We start from the raw sequence: 18,886 nt of genomic DNA on the forward strand, positions 1-18,886 counted from the left end.
GCGAGATGAAAATCCTCGGTCATTACTTCCGTTGTAAATTTTCACATTCCCGCCATCATCGCGCAGCTCAGCGACGCGTCGTGTGCTGCTCTGCTGTCAACAGCACCGGAGAGCAGGTGAATGCCGGCAAAACAAACTTTCTGCCTGCTCAGCAGCTACAGAAGCGACACCGGACTTTTAGAAGTTTGAAGACAAGCTCTCGTCATCGATAGGTAAGTACCTGCTCGGTGTAATCGCAACGCGATACGCTTTCCATCACCAAATTACAGACTAGCAAATTAGCCAGTTAGCTAGCGTCCGTTAGCTTGTTAGCCGAGGTGCTAACGTCGGCCTCCTCCATCCCATTCAGGGGCTGCGGACGGGCATACGACATTATCCGCATCCAAAGGGGCTTTTTTACTTTTGGCTAGCACCTTTTCTTGGAGTTGCCGGTTTGGACAGGTAATTCTGTGGGAGCATCGATGCCTTGAGCTGAGAGGGAACATCCCGTGTTGTTGTGCACGTACCAGTCGTTGGCTACCGCGACTCAGAGTGGCCGTTAGTTTGGCTAGTTTGATGGCAGATGCAAACATGGGCTTTTATTGAAGCTGCTAGCAAAGAAAATCACAAGGCACGAGCTGCCACACGCAGCCAAACAAGCTGTTTTATTTGTCAGAAATGCATTGCGAGCGTGCTGTCCGCTTTTCTGCTGCGAGATGCTGCGCTGACTCCTGTCAGCTTGTTTTGGATGGTTTGTACTTTCTTGTGACTTTGACAACGTGGGTTGCCTGCTCTCGTTATCTGAGCTCAGCCTCGGAAACTTTGAAGTTGCTTTCACCGAGACGACTACAGGTGATATTAGTGTTATTACAAAAAGAGGTGCTATGTTCATTTTAGTGGCTGCTTCTGTTCGTTAAGCTCATTATTTTCCTGCAGTATTTAACTAGAGTAATCAAATTCAGAACTACCTGACCATTGGTTTAAACTGCTCCTGCTGAACACATTCAGTTGTTATAAATATAATGTGCTCAGATTGTGTGACAGCGGATCCAATTTGTCTTTTTTAGGATTAGTTTGAGTCCCAGTCTCCCAAGTGCACCAACGGGATAGAAAGCCATGGCAACTGTAGTGCCCAAACTCTCCAGCGCTGGGGCTGTGAAGATCCGTTTCACCAGTCTGGACCTGGGCACCACCAGGTGGAAAGAAGGGACGTTTGAGATTTTGGAAAAGGACAATAAAGTTAACCTCTGCCTGAGATTCAACTGTGGAGGAGCTTCCAAAACGTTCCAGGTATTTTACTGTTTTTTTTGTGTTTTACTGTGTTTACTGTTGTTTATAAGACCCCAAAAAATGTCTTACTTTCACATTGGTCTTTATTATTGTCATTTTTTTGTTAATGTCCTAAGAGGTACTGATTTCGATTTTAGTGGTTCTTTTGATTATGATCTAGCAACCTTTTGCACTTCATCCAGATAGAGTATTATTTTATCTGGGTCAGCTGGCTCAGAAGGTACTGTGGGTTGCCTGTTATTCTTGGGATTGTTGTGTCAATTCACATGTCAAAATAAGATTCCTTGGGGTGAGTCATGCCACCGCCTTATTTTGGTGTGTAAGAGTGAATGAGTTAGATGAGAGGAACGTTTAAAAAAAAAAAAAAAAAAAAATGTAAGAATGCACCAGACTTGCAAATTAAACAGCTGATTTAAAAACAGAGAAAAAGACACTGAACCCTCATAATCCTGCAAGAAACCACACACAAAAATATTAGGGGTGCAATGATACTCGTATCGATATTGAACCGTTCGATACAGTGCTTTCGTTTTGGTACGCATATGTATCGAACAATACAAAATTTTTAATTTATTTTATCAACTTTTCTTCTGACGATGCTGTCTGTGTTGAGAGCTCAGTGGATCTGCGTTCGACTACTCCGCCTAGGCTGCACTGTCAAGCGCAGATCCACTGAGCGCAGCACAAGCTAGCAAGACAGAAGCTAAGCTCGTTGCAACATGGCAAATTGAACCTCCCCCACCCTCATTCAGATCTGGCGTTTGGAACTATTTTGGTCTTCATGTGAAGTATGACCCTGAAGGTAAGCGCGTCATGGACAAAAGTAAAACAGTATGTCGGATGTGCCACGCAATGCTCAATTACATGGGTGGGAACTACTGCGTTAGCGCAGTTTGCTCGTTAACGTGTTGACGCAGTCCAGCCCCACGCACGGGGCGATCCGCGGTAGCTCGTTAACGGAGATTTGTCATGTTAACGTCATTTCAGATTAACGCTGACAGCACTAGTGGGAACACAACGAATATGACTGCACATTTACTCCGACATCATCCTAGTGCAAAGACAAGTGGAGGCAGACAAAAACAACAAGCACGCATGTTACAAACTTTACCTGAGTCATTTAGACAGCTGTTAGCACATGATTCTCCTTATGGGGACCTGATATGTTTAATATGCTGCTGAGAGTATACCCCAGAAGAAGCGTATAGTATAGCTTTTATTTTGGAAAGCCATTTGTCTGTAATAAACTCTCTTTTCCAAAGATGAGTGATTTCTCGATCAGATAGGTTTATTTTTTTTATTACTTTGTTGTTTCAACAACATTAAATTTAAAAACTACTTCTGAGTTAAAATATATATTTATAATTTTAATAAATGATAAATTAAAAAAGCGCATCGATCTATCGATCGAGAGATCTTATTTATTTTTTTTGAGTTGCTTTCTCGGTTGAAAAGACTCCTACTAATGGATGGCTAAATGATGATATTTCTTTTTAAAGCATTACAGGAACAAACTTTTTAAATGGCACCCCATAAATCAGTCTTACATGTCTGATTCATGTCAGTACTAGAAGAATCTAAGCTGTCAGCTTTGAGGCATTATGCAATGAATGAGCAGTAGCTCTGCACTGAAGCCATGAATGAACCGGATTAGAAACATAATCTCACCCATGGCACATACCAGGGTTTGTTCAGCCCTCGGGTCAAGTGTTTTTAATGCATGCCTGTACTTCTTTTAGATGATCCCATATTCCAGAACTAAAATATTTCAGACTGACTGATGTGATTGGGTCTAAAAAGAATAATTAATATTACCCTTCCTCTTATTTTGAAAGTTCAGTTGCTGCTAAAACAGCTAGCTTCCTGTCCTCTTTTTCCCTACTAGTAAACCTCTTGTTTTTGCAGTTCAACTTAACCACTCCTATCTTAGTCCTTATTCTGCTCTGCTGATCTGCTGTGACCTGGTGGGTCACTCTGACCCAAACCTGCATCAGGAGATAAACTGGTTCATGGCTAGTAGGCCATGCAGGACAAGGACCACAGCATCTGCTGCTGTTTAACTCTCCCCTACTAGGAGTAACCTTGGATGCTCTTTTTTTTTTCTTTTTCTTTTCTTTTTTTTTTTTTTTTTTAAAGATTAGCCGTTTCTGTAATATTTCAGGCCTGCTTATGGAACAAAATGCCTGGGTTTAAATTGGAAGTTATTGAAGGTGGTCTCTGCCTATGCAAACCACATATTTATTCAAATACTCAGGTGTCAAAACCCATCTTTATGGGCGCAGGGGAGGTTGTCAAATGTTGTTTTGATGGGGAAAGCGTTAAGACAGAGAGGCTGGAGTTTGTCTAAGAGATCAGAAACTCTAACCCATTCACACGAAGTTTGTTATTACTTTCTTTAATAAAGTGTGTGTGCCTTCTCTCGATCCCCTCCTACCAACACAATATAACTGAAGTTTGTAGGAAAGTCTGGAAAACTTGGAGGCGCTAACACTGTAATGAATCTGTCTTGCTCCATTGCTAGGAAAGTCAAAAAAATTGAACCCCCACGACTGTTATAATTTCCAAACAGACATATAAGAGCTTTTCTGTAATAGTCTGGAGCAAGAGAAGTAAAACAAAAAAAACTTTGTCATCACAGTCAAGTGTTCTGAGTCTCTTGTTACGAAGAACCTCACTCCTCAGATGGCATGATATAAGACCTATTGAAGAAAGTAATAGCTGATAGAGTGAGGTTTGTCATATAGAACTAGTTTGTTCAAAGGTATACTTTATCAACAAGTATGATGTGAGGAGAAAGATGATGACGATGATAATGTATATATTACTATTGTATGTAATAGTAATAATCATGAATCCGAATATTTGCTGTTCTTTGCTCTCAGCTGAACCAGAACGTGAAAAATATTAGCCAGAGTGCCAACCGCATCGTCCTGACTCTGAAGGATAACAGTGTCATCACGCTGGACAAGATGCCTCCACCTTTGGTTCAGAAGACTAAAGAATACCTTGAAAAGCTGAAGCAAGGAAAGCCAGGTAATGACACCCCTGCACATTAAAAAACAACAACAAAACAAACAAAAAAAAAACAAACAAAACTGAAAGATTTTTATTTTTTATTTTTTTGGGAATTAATCCTTGTATGCTCTTCCTGCAGAGAATGGTCACTTTTTCTCTGCAGCTTCATGTTAATATATTAATATTTCTTAAGTTGATGCAGAGTTTCAAGTAGGGATGTGCTCGTCTGGCTGACCAGTCGACTAGTTGTTGCTATTGTCACTAGTTGATAACAGATGTACTAGTCATTTAATCTATTTGGTTTACATTTAATTGATACCCAATGTTAGTAACAGGGTTTGTACAGGTGCTTGAAATCCTTATCCTTATAAATGCTTGAATTTTATTTTGTCTTTTCAAGGTTTGAAAGGTACTTGAATTTCAGATGTTGTGCTTAAAAGTGCTTCAAATTGTAAATGTATTTCATTCACCACAAATAACTATCTGATTGAATAGTTTTCTTATCAGATAGAGAAATAAAATTAGTTGCTAAGTGTAAAAACAAAATTTCTCCACCTGGGCTGCCTTGCACCTCTGCATGTCATCAGTTTGCTTGAAGAACAGGATTCATTTGTATCCTATTAAATAAACAAAACATCTGTAGCTGTCATGAAAACTTATGCAACAGGTTGTTGCGAAGTAAGGTGTGTGTTAGTCTGCTTTTAAATCTATGATCTGAATGCTTTATGCATCATGGCAATGCAGCAGTGTTATTTTTATTTTTTTTTTATTATTATTATTTTTTATTATTTTCAGTTCAAGCACATAGATTAACTTGAAGTGATGCTGACTCTACAGTGTAACGGGATCATTTTTATGCTTTTTTTTTTTTTTTTTTTTTTTTCCCCTGAACTTTTTGTTTATGCTGCAGTTTTAAAATCATCCCTCGGAAGTGCCAACTTCAGTGTGCTCGGGAACAGATCTGTGAAAAATGAGGCTAACCCGTCCGGGGAGAGACAGGTGATCAAGAATGCAATAACAATCTTAACTTAAACACATGTGGACAAACGTACATGTGTTTAACTTAATTCCTCCTGGTGTGTTCAGACGACACTGAGGCGGCAGAGCGCAGAAGGCCGGGAGGACACGACACCGAGAAAACCTCTCGGCAGCCCGAGCAGAGCGGCTTCCACTCCCACTCGCACAGGACTGTCTGAAAACAGGCAGGCTGGGAATTTTTAGACTGTATTACACAGAATAAATTAAATTAATTTATGAATGTTTAATCCTGCCCCATTTGGCATGTGAATTATTCGATGTTTCTGTTTCTCAGGAGCGAGAAGAGAAAGCGACTCCTCACTCCTGATAACGACCTCAGTGAGGATTACCCAAAGGAAAACGACTCCTCGAGGTATAATCAGCACTGAATTGCAGTGCTGTTGGTGACTCATAGGATGACCTTATCTCTGCAGCCTTTTGTCTGAACCACTGCCTGTTTGTTTTTTGCAAATCTTGTGGCGAGATAATTAAAACTGTAACTGGTAATCAGTAGGTCGCTACTTTCATCGGCAAAATACGAACCTTGATTGATAGACTTTATTTTACTGAATTTGAGTAACATTTTTCAGCAACAACAAGGCGACTTCTGACCCCTCCTCCAGGAAGTTTCTTCTGAGCTGCAAAGAAAAGCTGAAGCAGTCAGAGGAGAACAGGAGCTCAGGTAAACCCAGCAGCACCACCTTTTTGTAATCTAGTTGCACAGCATTCTCTATGCAAATTTTTCCCAGACACTGATACACTCATGTGCCTCCTTAACTGTAGCTCCTCTTGGGTCAACTCCCCTTCAGCCATCATCTTTCTACGGCAGCCGATCTGTGACTAAAGACTACAGCCAGAGCCACTCTTTTCTGGACAGGTGAGTTGCTTCATGGCTCAATTAAAATGCAAAGCAGCAGCAGTTTGAACCTAGGATCAAGAATTTAAAAACAGTACTATTTGATACTTATTTAAAGGGAACCTTTTGATTGTTCTTCGAAGATGACTTCTACAGTACCCGCCCTCCATGCTAGCTTTGGCTTTCTGTGATTCTTCTATTTATAGATTATCTCCCACTTTGCTGATACCTGGTAGCTAGTAGCCATCATGTGTTTTGTTTCAAGGTTACAAACAGCTTCTAACTGCATTATCGCCACTATGTGATAGTGCATTATATCCTACCAGGCAAGGGAAAGTGAATATTTTGACATAAAATATAGTCACATAAACTATGATTTTTTTTTTTTTAAAGATCTTAACTGTCTGTATTTTAGTTAATAATTTTTAGATAATTTCAAGATCATTAGAATACTTGTGAGTTGTGTTCCTGTAATTAGAAAGAAATCTAAACCTAGAATTAAAAGTACGTCTCCCAATTTGTCTTGATTGACTTAGATATATATTTATGAAGATCCGAAATGAAATCTTAGATAAGAAAAAATCAGGTCTAAAGATTCTGTCCCAGATCTAATTTCAAAAGTGAATTACTTTCACAAGGTTGAGCCAAGCTTTCCCACCTGCCTGCAGACTTTTCCAAGCTTCCTGCTAGACTGATGGTGGGTGCTTAGAGTGCTGGCTTCAAACCTGGGTAGGTTTTGATTAGTTAAAATCAGATGAAAGGAACCAGTCATCTCCTTGGCCCAGGTGATAACAGGGGAGAACATTTCTATTCATCCAGTGATTGATTTTTAAATCTCCTCAGGCCATCCAGTACTGCACAGACCCCCACAGCCAAAAGGAGCCTCATGCTACCGAACCACTCCACTCCCTTTAAGAAGGTACGACCCTCCTTGGACTACGGTGGCTGGAACAAGCAGAGGCCCTCTACCCTGGCACAGCCTCAGGCTCCACTGCAAGGGTACAGATAAGCCAGCTCCACTTGATATGAAATTAATTTGATCCATGACACCAAATAACAAGGGAAAAATCAAAACAACAAGCAGTTTTTGAAACTTCTGTTATTCATTTAAGATTTTCCAACCTGGGCAACACCTGCTACATGAATGCCATCCTGCAGTCCCTCTTCAGTCTCCCCTCCTTCTCTAATGACATGCTGAGGCAGAGCATCCCATGGAAGAAGTTGCCCATCAATGCCTTGCTCAGGTACTGTATTATATTATTATAGGTTGATAGTAACTGTTGTTTGTTAACAATACTCTGGATTGTTGTCATTTTTAACATAGGTGTTAAATGACACAGGAAGCAGTTTAAATGAACTTTGTTATGATCAGTGTCCTGTCTTCACTCTGTGCAGGCGATTTGCTCACCTCATGGTGAAGAAGGATGTGGCCTGTCCAGAGACGAAGAAAGACCTTTTGAGGAAAGTAAAGAGTGCCATCTCCTCCACAGCGGAGCGTTTCTCTGGAAACATGCAGAATGTAAGTTTCCCACTTAAACTCATGTATATGACCAGGTATGCTTTTCAGTTGAGATTGTGTGCCCACATATGAAAAGGGACAGCAAAACAAATCTTTAAATTGCACCTTTGAAAATTTAAGAATAATAGTGTAGAGAATAACTTTTAGTAGAAGGTTTATGTTTAAAGAGCACAGTTTAGAAATTAAACAGGTAATATAGGTTTGCTTTTCCCAGTGTTTTCTCTAACTTCTTCCTCTTCCTCTAGTCCCAAATTACAGTAAGACTTTATTATTAATGTTGAGCTCATTTTGGGCTCAGAATACCTGCTGAAGGACAGTCTGCAATTCTAATTATTATCTAATTAGTAATAATTATCTAATTATTACTCTGTGTGTTTGGACTGAAGATATAATGTATTTGCTCAAAAATTTCTCTGGTGCCACAGCTAAAAATTGAACACAGACTACAATACCAAAAAAAAGGTGTGCATATACAGTAGTGTGTAGCACAGTAAAATACAATACGACACAACAAGTGTCCAGCGAGGTAAAATTATGTGAAAGAGGCTAAAAACAAAAAGGAAAGTGTTTTAAAAGTGATAAATAAGTAAAAATCTAACACAGTAGAACATGTAGAAACATGTGATACAGTACAGAGCTCAGCAATTCAATGATAATGTAATTAAATAAAAGCTGACTATAATGCAATCAAGTGACTTTAGAAAGTGTCTCAATTTCAAAGCGAAAGTAAAGCAAATATGAGATGGCACGCTGGTTCAAATTATGACTTTTGGCTTTCAAAGGAGGATAAAACGATAAAGCGATTATCCCCCCCCCTTCCCATCCATTTCTGTTTGAGGCTGCCTGCTCATAGTTTTGTGATAGATGTGCATCATCACAACTCTGTTGTTTTTTTGTTTATAACATTCAATATTTAGTATTTACTGTTATTTACACTTATCTAGGTTGTTGCTTTGATCTCTGTATTGTGGTGTTCTCTTGTTGTTTGTTTCATTTTCTTCTTCTTTTAATAGCTGTTCTAACAAATTTTCTCAGTGTCTCTTACTGCCCCCCCTCCCCTCTGTTTTTCTGTCTTTCTCTCTCCCTTTCTTTCTTTTTGTCTAATAATAATATAGATCAATCAAGTGGACCAACATGGCATTGCCATACTTTCTCCACTTAAAAAAAATAAATCCGTTGAGCATCTTTCTTCAGACAACAATTCTGATTGCTAAAGTACCGACCAGGAGAGGCAAAAAAAACCCCCCAAACTAAAACACACAAAAGTTAAATCTTTCAGGCTTATGGTTTAAAGTGGCTGTGAATAAAATCCTGTTTTAAACCCCTACATGTTTCTTGTTTTTCAGGATGCTCATGAATTCTTGAGTCAGTGCTTGGACCAGCTGAAGGACGACGTGGAGAAGATGAATAAGAGCTTAACGAACGAGGCCGCCTCCTCCTCCTCATCTTCTGTAGTGGGTGAGAATGGTCTGGAGGGAACGTCATCGGCAGTCAAAGCAGAGCCTGGTGATGAGGCAGACACCTCGCGGATCTACACCTGCCCCGTGGCGGTCAACATGGAGTTTGAGGTGCAGCACACCATCACGTGCAAAGGGTGAGGCTGGTCTCCTGCCTATCATTCAAAACTCTCGATGAAGGTGAAAGGTGTTTGATTCCCTCTTTGTTGTGTTGCAGCTGTGGCGAGGTGGTGAACAAGCGAGAACAATTCAATGACTTGTCCATCGACTTGCCGCGAAGAAAGAAGACACTGCCGCTTCGCTCCATCCAGGACTCCCTGGATCTGTTTTTTAGGGTGAGTCACTGGTCCCGTCATCCTGATGCCCCCCATGTTGGATCAAAAATGACCAACAGGGTCAGAGGAGTGCACTTATTAGCTTAGTATGCGCAATGAGGCTCAAGCAGGAAAAAACACTGTAGCATTTTAGTTTGCAGTTTACAAACTGAGAGAGCCTTTGTGAGGAGACACAAAAAATAGAATTTCTTTTGAGACAAGCATCGGCTGGATGTAATTTCATATATAATTAGTTACTTTTTCTTTTTACAGATGGAGGAAATTGAGTATTCGTGTGAAAAGTGCAACGGGAAATCAGCGACTGTTACGCATAAATTCAGTAAACTACCCAGGTATCTACAGTCTGTTTAAACACACACAGTAAAGACACGCAATAAACACTAAAGATACAGCACATATGGAAAACATTGAAAGCATAACCAGCTTATGGAATAAAAAGAATTTAAGTGCCTAAAAACCTTTGTCTTCACAGAGTGCTTATCCTACACCTGAAACGGTACAGCTTTAACGCTCAGCTGTCTCTAAACAGCAAGCTGGGTCAGCAGGTCTTGATCCCACGATACCTGACCCTGCTCCCCCACTGCACCGAATCTACAAGACCCCCCATCAGCCTTGGCTGGAGCCCTCAAGCTGCCTTGTAAGATGGGAGAAAACATTTTAATATGCATACAAATTTAATTCTGTGTAAATACATTAGATGGCTGGAGTGATTTCAGTTTTAAAAGGCCAATTGGCAATGTTTTGACATCTCCTGCAGCCATGATTTTTCATGTTGGTTTAATACCCCAGAGAGGACTACATGTAATAAAGTCAGCATTTAGTTTGCAATTTAAAGGAAAAACATGCAAATATTGCTCCTTTAAGTAAAACTTAACAATCAGCCTAGAAGTAGAGCTCCAATAGCAGCAAGAGTTTTATTTGCCTTTGTTTTTCTCAAAGGTCCAGAACACTTAAAACGTCACAGTTGGTCAACTCGTCCACAGCGCCTCTTCGGTAAGTTCTGCAACACTTGCAGAGGAAAAATGACTTTTGTGCTTTAACAACCTCTTTAAACAATGTGTTATCTGACTGAAGGGTTTTCTGTTTGGGCTTATGAATTTATTTGCTGAACATGTGACTTTGTGTAGTAGGATCGTAGGGAAAACTTCCAACTCCAACTGTACCTCCATCCTTGTGGACTCTGACTGCGAAGAGGGGCCTAACAGGAAGGTGAGCGCGAGCCGCAAGCGACGCCTGAGTATCTGTCTGCCTGACGACGATGATCGCGCTGAAGAGGTGAGCATCTGCTTTTACACTTTAACAAACAGAATCCAGCCTCCTCTGGCGTCTTCTGTTGTGACACAGTTTAATGTGTTTTCAGAGGGGGGCAGCAATCGATTCAACAGACTTCAGTGGCATCAATGATGATGAAATGCTGGCGGCTGTGCTGGAGATTAGTCGCCAAGAGGCCGGGCTCTCTGCACCTCCTCCTCTGGATGATGAGCCGACAAGCAGCCCGGACACCGGGTTTGGGGACACAGATGCACATGACTTGGCCTATCACGCAGATCTGCTAGAAGCAGATAGCAAACAGCCCGCAGGTACTCTAACGGGATATTTAAGCAGAGACAGTATGAGTTTCAAATCTATTGCAAGATTTCTTAACAGCAAAGATGATGGTAGATGTACAGCTTTCAGGGGAAACAAAGTTTTTATTTTAGGAAAACATTTGCAAATTTTAAGAGTGGTTAGATTGGAGTTTTGGTACTTAAATGCAGATGTGTTTATTTATTTATTTTTGTTTGTTTGTTTTGTTCTGCTGACCACTAAAGTTAAAATTAATTAAGATCATGCTGCATATAAATGGCCAGAGGTATTTCGGGAAGGCTGCCAAGTGATCAGACTCACTTCTTGGAGTACTTAAACTTGCAATAGACTTTTTTGTTTTTTTTTGTTTTTTAATATGGGATCTGCATCAGGTTTTTATTATATGTGACATTTCTAAGAAAGGCTCATTCATGTTTCGTTCCATATTCTCTTGAAAGTACATGCTGCTTAAATTGATTGTGGGTTTCTACATTCACATAAACCCTGGGTTACCAACAAATCCAACAAAAAACCCCAACTTCACGTATCAGGTTTGCTGACTCGAGTATTTGCTGAACTCTTGTAGATGTGCTGGACTCCTTGGACCTGACCATGGATGAAAACAAGGAGAACCAAACTCCAGAGAGTGGTCAGCAGCAGGGGGAGCTGGACTGGGTCCAACAGTACAATCTGGATCAGGAGAGAGAAGAACAGGAGCTGCAGCAGGCTTTGGCACAGAGCCTCCAGGAGCATGTAAGACCAGAGAGAGACTGTGTAGCATTTAACACATCTGCAGCTCAATTGTTTTCATATTTCAACACAGTGGAGACACTTTGATGCACCTAAATGGAAAAAGTGCTTACTTTCAGCTGCTGAAGAGAGAATGGTTGGAGCCCATCAGAAGGGATGCTACATTTACATCCCTCTGACCCAAATGGACCTTTGTATAATCCAATGTAACACCTGAGTTTGGTGCACCAGTTCTACCAGTGTTAGATGCTCACAACAATTTTTTTTTCTAGCTTCCAGTAATGGTGACCTTCCATTTGCTGTTAGATTACAGTAGATCTCTCATTATCCTTAAATATCATTGACTACTCTGAAGTCTTTCACCAACTAACAGACCTGATGCAGGAAAATAAAACTTATGACATCATCTCTACAGGAAGCTCAGGAGATGAGAGAGGACGATGATTTGAAGAGAGCCACTGAGCTCAGCTTGCAAGGTAAGAAATACAATTTACTCCCAGGAATCGTCAGCACACGCTTATTTGACCAACTGTGTTCAGCTGATTTTTGTATTGTGATGGTTGCTGTTGATCCCGCTCAGCTGGCAGCAGTGTGGCGATGTAAATAAGACTGAACGCAGCCACTAAACAAAGAAATTTGACTGGATATTTGCAGATCTGTTTAGTCAGCACAAACAAATGTTTAAAGTGTTCTTTAATCAGACTCTGAGCAATGTGAAAATACTGCACCGGCGTCATCATCTCCTCCTCATTCAACAGAGTTTAACAACTCTCTGCCCGATCTGCTCTGCTCGGATGATGACTCTGGCAACGAGGATGTGCTGGACATGGAGTACACTGAAGCAGAAGCCGAGAACCTGAAGAGAAACGCAGAGGTATATCCAGCTGGCACACAGTGTAAAATGCTGCAGAGCACAAAAAACAGCAAATAGTTTATTCACGTTAAATACAACGGATGTATAATCACTATGCAAAAATAAAAACAGTGTTTTACAAATGTAAACCTTAATAAAGGGTCAGTTTACACACCACAGATAAAGTCTTAGATAATCTGCAGGACACTGAGTTGATTATGAATCAGAACATGGTGAAATACACGCACTGATTAAGAAACTGCAGAATAAGTTAAATAAAGCAGCAGACTGATGATAACTTATTGGTTGTGGCCTGCATTAACCTGCCTATGTATCCTGTAATCCACAGAGTGGGGAGTTGGCCAACTCGTTCAGACTCATCAGTGTGGTCAGTCACATCGGGAGCAGCTCCTCCTCTGGTGAGCACTTGTGTTTGTTTGTGCCTCCGAGTTTAGGTCCTCATGTGTTTTGACAGTGACAAATTATTCAGGAACAATGAAGATGAGTCAAAACTGTGTATGAACACTTTAAGGAACTGCTTTGATGTTTACGCTGCTTTATTTATATCCCTTATTATCTCAAATGTCAATGAAGAAATTGGCAGCCAGAAATAAAGTTTATTTATATTAAGAATCCTTAAATTATCAGGGAAAACACTGCTGGATGAAACTGTGTGGTCTTTACTTGGTGTGGGTTTGTGGGTCTCTTGCCTTTAGTTTTGTCTTCAGCAGTAAATTTTGTGAGAGCCTCAAATAATGGTCAGCACCTTTCAGCAAAAACATGATCTAGCCTGTCCTGATCTGATATTAGATGATGAATATTAGCTGACCAGGTAAAACAGAATTGAAATCTAAGACATTAGCTAACTTAATGGTTGTAGGTTTTAGGAGGAGCCACTGATAATGTGGCTATAAAAATGTTTTTTGTTTTTTAATCTTTCAGGCCACCAACACAGTGGAATTTAAAAAAAAAAAGAAAAAGTATCATTATCCAAACACTTATTTACCTGACTGTATACTAAAGCTAGAACCATAAAGTTAGCTCATGTGTCAGGCAGAGGTTATATTTGTCCAATAACTTTGGATAAATGCTGGTGACATCATCCTTGTCTATACGTGGATGGCGTGGGTGTGCCCTCTGTGTCTGTCGCTGTCGTGACTATAGACTTCAAGAACCAAATGCTTGCTCTGTGAACAAATATTGATAGATTGTTCCCCATCTTTATCTTCCCTGTAGGCCATTACATCAGTGACGTGTACGACATGAAGAAACATTCGTGGCTGACCTACAATGACCTGGACGTGTCTCGCACGCAGGAAGCAGCTGTCCAGCGAGACCGTGACCGTAGCGGATACATCTTCTTCTACATGCACAAGTGAGTGTGCAAGTCCTCCTGTCAGCTGGTTATAGATGTCACTGTAATGATGTGAGATGCCGTGCTAATAACACGCTGCTACCTTGTGATCTCTCAGGGATGTGTTCGAGCAGCTATCTGAGATGGAGAGATCTGGAGCCGGAAGCACCTCAGAGGCAGGAAGGAATGTCCTGCAGCCCCTCTGAGCGCAACGTCTTTGGACGCCCACCCACACTCAACCACAGCTGATCCTGTTAGATAAAGCTGCCCTGTGAATCCTCCTATACTACTGATTGCCGTCCCTTTTAGGTAGCCTTCAGGCATTTCCTTTTTCCTCTACAGATCACTAAAGGCCAGGATAAAAATAACACCTGATGATGCCGACACAGGGGCTGACCTGTCAAGACTCTTTCAGATACCAGAAATGCAGTTAAAATGTTCCGTGGATCAATTTTTGCCTCCGTGTTTTTGGGGCTGGAGTCTTTCTTTGCTATCATTTTATCAACGGTTTTGTAAGGTTTAATTTTGTTGTTTCTTTCTTAAAGACTTTTCTTCAGACTTTTACTTCAAACTATCAAACACTGGGCGCTCCTGGTGCTTTGTAGATTGTATGTTTGCAGACCCCTTTATTTCCCATATAAGCAAAATAAAGATATATTCTATGTTGGAGTATAAGCTATTATAGAATTTAGAGGGTTGTTGTATTTAGCGGGTACATTTGGTGCAATATTTGTTACTGGCACAAACTGGTCCATTCAAAACAGCTTTCTGTCCCACAGTGTGGATGTCTTCCCAGTTGCTTTTTGTACTTCATGTGCAACCTGATATTTTTTTGTGTGATTATTTCCATATTTTAGAGGTGTGAAAGAACGTGCATTCATTAATATTTAACTGAGCTTTTCTCAGTTGATCACACTTTGTTGTTTGTTTGGGGTTTTGACCTTGTGCCTCCCAAGAAAAGTTTTATAAATATGTGCATACAAGCTTTACTTTGGAAAGTCGCACAACCTTGTTGTTTTTGAATGTTTGTCAAATCTGAAACAGTGTGCAAGTCAGAGTTTCTTCTATAAAGCCAACAGATTTTTATATTTATTGCATATAGAAGGGGGTTGGTTTCTCTTAATTAGCCCAAAATATGAGCCAAGGCAAATGGAAGTCATTACTACTTTATAACCAGAGAAGATACAGTACCTGTTGCATAATATCTTTTATTTCAACACCTTTAGAACAAGTGTTAAGCATTTAAAGTGCCCCTGTTATGCTCATTTACATGGTTAAAGTGTAACTGTGGGATTAAACGCCTTATTGTTCAGGGAAGGAACCCGTTATCTGCTCCGTTTTAGTGCCTGTCCCTTCAAGGCACCTGTCTTCTGCTCTGATTGGTCAGTTGATAACATTAATATTCTCAGACTGACTGTTAAAGCTGTAGCCATGTTTGGAAGACGTTTTTACCTGTAAATACAGTCGGAATCACCTGTTGATTCTTTATTTCAAAATGTGCCAAACTCACTGCTACTAGGGCAGTACATCGTGATGTAGATTCGTTATGGACTACAAACAATGCCTTTTAGCAGCTCTGTGTTTTTGTTTTAAAGCAGTTTCACCCTACAAGTATTTATTCAATGATGGAATAAATAAACAGTAGTGAGTGTTGGAGATGCTGGATATTTTCACTTCTGTTTGTCTTCTGGTCTATAACTGTAGGGAGATTTTATTTTATTTTTTAATTTTAAAAAGCATAAAAGGGGCACTTTATGAACCAGTTCCTGTCAGGCATGAAATATGTGGAATATTCTGTTTATTACTGGGCACCGACTGTGTAACTTTTATTCTGTGAAAGGAAAAAAAAAAAAAGCTCACTCGTACACATGCTATTATAGACTTAATCTGTACAGCAGATTATTCCCTCAAATTAGCACAACATGGCATTAATTTCAAAAATTAAATCACTGCAGACCAAATTTGACACAACTTCTGTCTTTATATTTGGGGATTTTAGGAAGTGTGCACTGATTAGCCGACTTCCTGTTGCACCACGCTGTGTTAATTCTCCAGGTGTTTTAATGTCTGCATTGATTGACGTTTCTTAAATGCCTCTCCTGAACATGCTGTCCTACACGCAGTGTAAAGAGCATAACATGTATTAGTGAAGTGAGAATGAACAGCTTTTTCTACCCTTCATACACAACCGACTCTTCCTAAAGCAGATTTTAATAAAATATTCCAATGAAAGAACAGACGTTTTTTGGTGTTTGAAACTCTTCAGCAGAGCTCACATCAAGTGTTTTTTCAGGAGGTCAGACTGTTTAGTGACAAGTCATTTTATAATACAGACTGTAGTGGGTGTCTTCAAATAAATATAAGAACCACAACAGTATAGAAGCAGTTTCCACCATCACATAGTGCAATATTTAATCTCAGGCCTGCAGGCAGCAGTCAGGGTCACCTGTCCTGACTGCACCTCTTCATCAGGGGGTCTAGGTGTCGGCCTGTGAGTCTGCTGTACTCGCTCAGGATGTAGTTTTCTCTCTGCTGCATCTGCAAACATGTTACACCTTTAATCAACATCGAACATCCAGACATCACACAGTTTGAAGTTCATAAATTTGGTATTAAAAAAAAAAAGAAAAAAAGACTCAGCTCATATAGATCTACCTATGGATGACAGATTAAAGGAAAAAACTGAGTCTTTGTAGATGTGATGATGGAGGCATCTTCTAAGGACTTCTAATGGGTTGTGATCTTGTGACTTGAGCACAAAGTGTATTTCCATTTGAGCTATAGTCTGAGTGGAGGAATGAATTTGGACACAAAGCCACTGTCTCCTTACAAACCTCAGTCCATTCTTCCTCTGTCTCGTGCCTGTAGCCCAGCAGGTGGCAGATCCCGTGCGCAGTGACAACCTGAAACAGGAACAATGAAACAGTTAATCACAGAAAATGGTACTGCTGTGCTTCATTTGGAAGCATTGACGGATTACACGCATGAGGGACAGGATAACTTAAGTTACTGTTTCATACAGTCAGCGCTCCGTGCAGATCCAGGGATTCCTCCTGACACTGCTTCATCACAAACTCCACCCCAAGGAAGATATCTCCAAGGTTCAGCTCGTCTCTGTGAAGGGGGCAGGGCAACTTCCCGGGCCTCAGGTCCTTAAATAAACCCCCACAAAACACACAGATATTTGAGTGGAGAAGTTACCCCAACCCTGCAGATTGTGTTCATGTCTTTCCCACAAGATAGCACAGTAGGTCAACTTAACCTCAATTTTAACTAGTTAAGTCTTGAGTAACGCTGCACCCTAGTGGTGAAAGTTAGTTAAATTCTGTAGAGGGTAAATAAAAAGAGGCCCTTTAAGGAAGCTTTCCAAACTGAGTGAAGTGATCAGAGAGATGTACTACTATGCTGAGCCTAGAGTCAAAGTTTTTAGTGCCATAAAGGTTGCTCTCTTTTATTTTATTTTATTTTTTACCTGGCTATATCACCATGGTAATATATGCCAAACAGGTAACCTGGTGCAGACCAGTAAGGTTCACAGTTTTGGTTTAAAATAGATGGAAAGCCACCAATTTCCGTCCCTGAGTGAATATTAAATAACATTAATATTAAAGGAGCTACTAAATACAAATAGATGCCCAAACAGTAAAATAATGTGCATACACTATCTCTCTTTCAAAACTCTTATTCACCTCATGCCGCTTTCCATAGAAGATAATATGGATGATTAGAAAAGGACACTATTAGCCATGATGCAAGCATTGGGCAACAGTTTTGACTGAAAGCCTTTTACACAGCATACGTGTAAGATCTGTAGAAATATTTTGAGCTTAAAAAATACTCTTCAGACTCATCTATGCCTAATGTAGCCATTCACACCAAAGGCATAATTTTACTGTACCAATGCCATTTTTTTCGGCCAAGCTTTACACAGTGGAAAACTGATACTGACACATGGCTGACAGTTACAATGAAATCAAATCAGCCTTCAGCTTTCTAATTGGGGTTGTTTTATTTCCCTTTCAGGATGTGGAGGGCCAGATTAAGATGGTTCACAGCTGCCTGTGACCCCCTGACTGTAGTTTGCCCTACAGCTCTTGATAAGTCCATTCAAAGGCTCTGCTTGCCCATGCTGTTAGATGGTGACATTGATGAGTCACAGAAGAAGCAGCTGGACGACAAAGGAGGCTTTTTCTGAAGCTCCATTTGGCCTTTGAAACTTTATGAATCTTTTATTGCACACAAAGCAGTGTAATAAATCAAAAACAGAAGAAGACGTCCAGAACACACCCCCACCACCACCAGATCTCCACTAACAGAAGTGTGTTCATTCAAAACGTTTAGCTGCCATGTTTACCTCGTAGAATGGGAAAGACAGGACATCCGTGGGTGTGTTCTTCTTCCTGTAGATGTGATTGATCTGCTGCATCTTCTGGTTGTCCACGCAGATGATACCCAGGTCGAACTTCTGGATGCCCAGTATGTGTCTCAGCGTGACCACGTCCCTGCGCAGCCTGGCGCGCCGAAGAGGCACCACCTTCTGGAGGTTCCTCAAAACTACTCCCATTTTAAACAGCCGACACGAGAAGAGAACACAGCTACGGAAAGATCTCGGTACATAGGTGAAGGTTACCCACTAACCTATCTCCTACCTGGCAGCACTTTATTGTCGGTTGGTGAGCTTCGCCGTTAGCCACAAGCAAACTGTAGTCTCCGAGGTGACACGAATGCAGTCCCCGGGAAGTAGATAGTGTAGTTCTTTTCTGGTTTATACAGCTCTGATAACCTAATTTACATTCATGAAATATATTCTTTCTTTTAATAGATATGGTCGCTTATCTGTTAACAACCGCCTCATTGGCCATAGCGGAACGAATGGTTTAGCATTACTAGCAGAA

At 40.5% G+C, this 18,886-nt stretch overlaps 2 protein-coding genes across 3 annotated transcripts; one reads left to right on the plus strand and one right to left on the minus strand.

Annotated features, from left to right (window-relative positions):
* The first annotated feature begins 56 nt into the window (after nt 1–56).
* Nucleotides 57–16,226, plus strand: usp37 (ubiquitin specific peptidase 37). 2 transcript variants are annotated; one of them, XM_004559127.6, is made up of 24 exons: nt 57–212; nt 1,047–1,269; nt 4,152–4,302; nt 5,195–5,283; nt 5,371–5,486; nt 5,597–5,674; nt 5,892–5,983; nt 6,085–6,178; nt 7,001–7,156; nt 7,270–7,401; nt 7,553–7,676; nt 9,023–9,270; nt 9,351–9,468; nt 9,721–9,800; nt 9,941–10,105; nt 10,408–10,461; nt 10,599–10,743; nt 10,829–11,048; nt 11,621–11,787; nt 12,200–12,260; nt 12,543–12,658; nt 12,987–13,056; nt 13,874–14,012; nt 14,110–16,226. In XM_004559127.6, the coding sequence occupies exons 2-24, from the start codon at nt 1,096–1,098 to the stop codon at nt 14,195–14,197; spliced, it is 2,877 nt and encodes a 958-aa protein (XP_004559184.2). In that variant the 5' UTR covers nt 57–212; nt 1,047–1,095; the 3' UTR covers nt 14,198–16,226. The 2 variants fall into 2 exon arrangements, with proteins under 2 accessions (XP_004559184.2, XP_004559183.2); XM_004559126.6 differs by having other exon boundaries at nt 58–212; nt 10,596–10,743.
* ybey (ybeY metalloendoribonuclease) lies at nt 16,179–18,860 on the minus strand. The gene is made up of 4 exons (XM_004559125.4): nt 18,346–18,860; nt 17,012–17,143; nt 16,826–16,894; nt 16,179–16,529 (listed from the first exon to the last, which is right to left on the minus strand). The coding sequence occupies exons 1-4, from the start codon at nt 18,553–18,555 to the stop codon at nt 16,434–16,436; spliced, it is 507 nt and encodes a 168-aa protein (XP_004559182.1). The 5' UTR covers nt 18,556–18,860; the 3' UTR covers nt 16,179–16,433.
* Between the last annotated feature and the right edge of the window lie 26 nt (nt 18,861–18,886).

Source organism: Maylandia zebra, linkage group LG16 (assembly GCF_041146795.1).
Source record: "Maylandia zebra isolate NMK-2024a linkage group LG16, Mzebra_GT3a, whole genome shotgun sequence".
Lineage (NCBI taxonomy): Eukaryota > Metazoa > Chordata > Actinopteri > Cichliformes > Cichlidae > Maylandia > Maylandia zebra.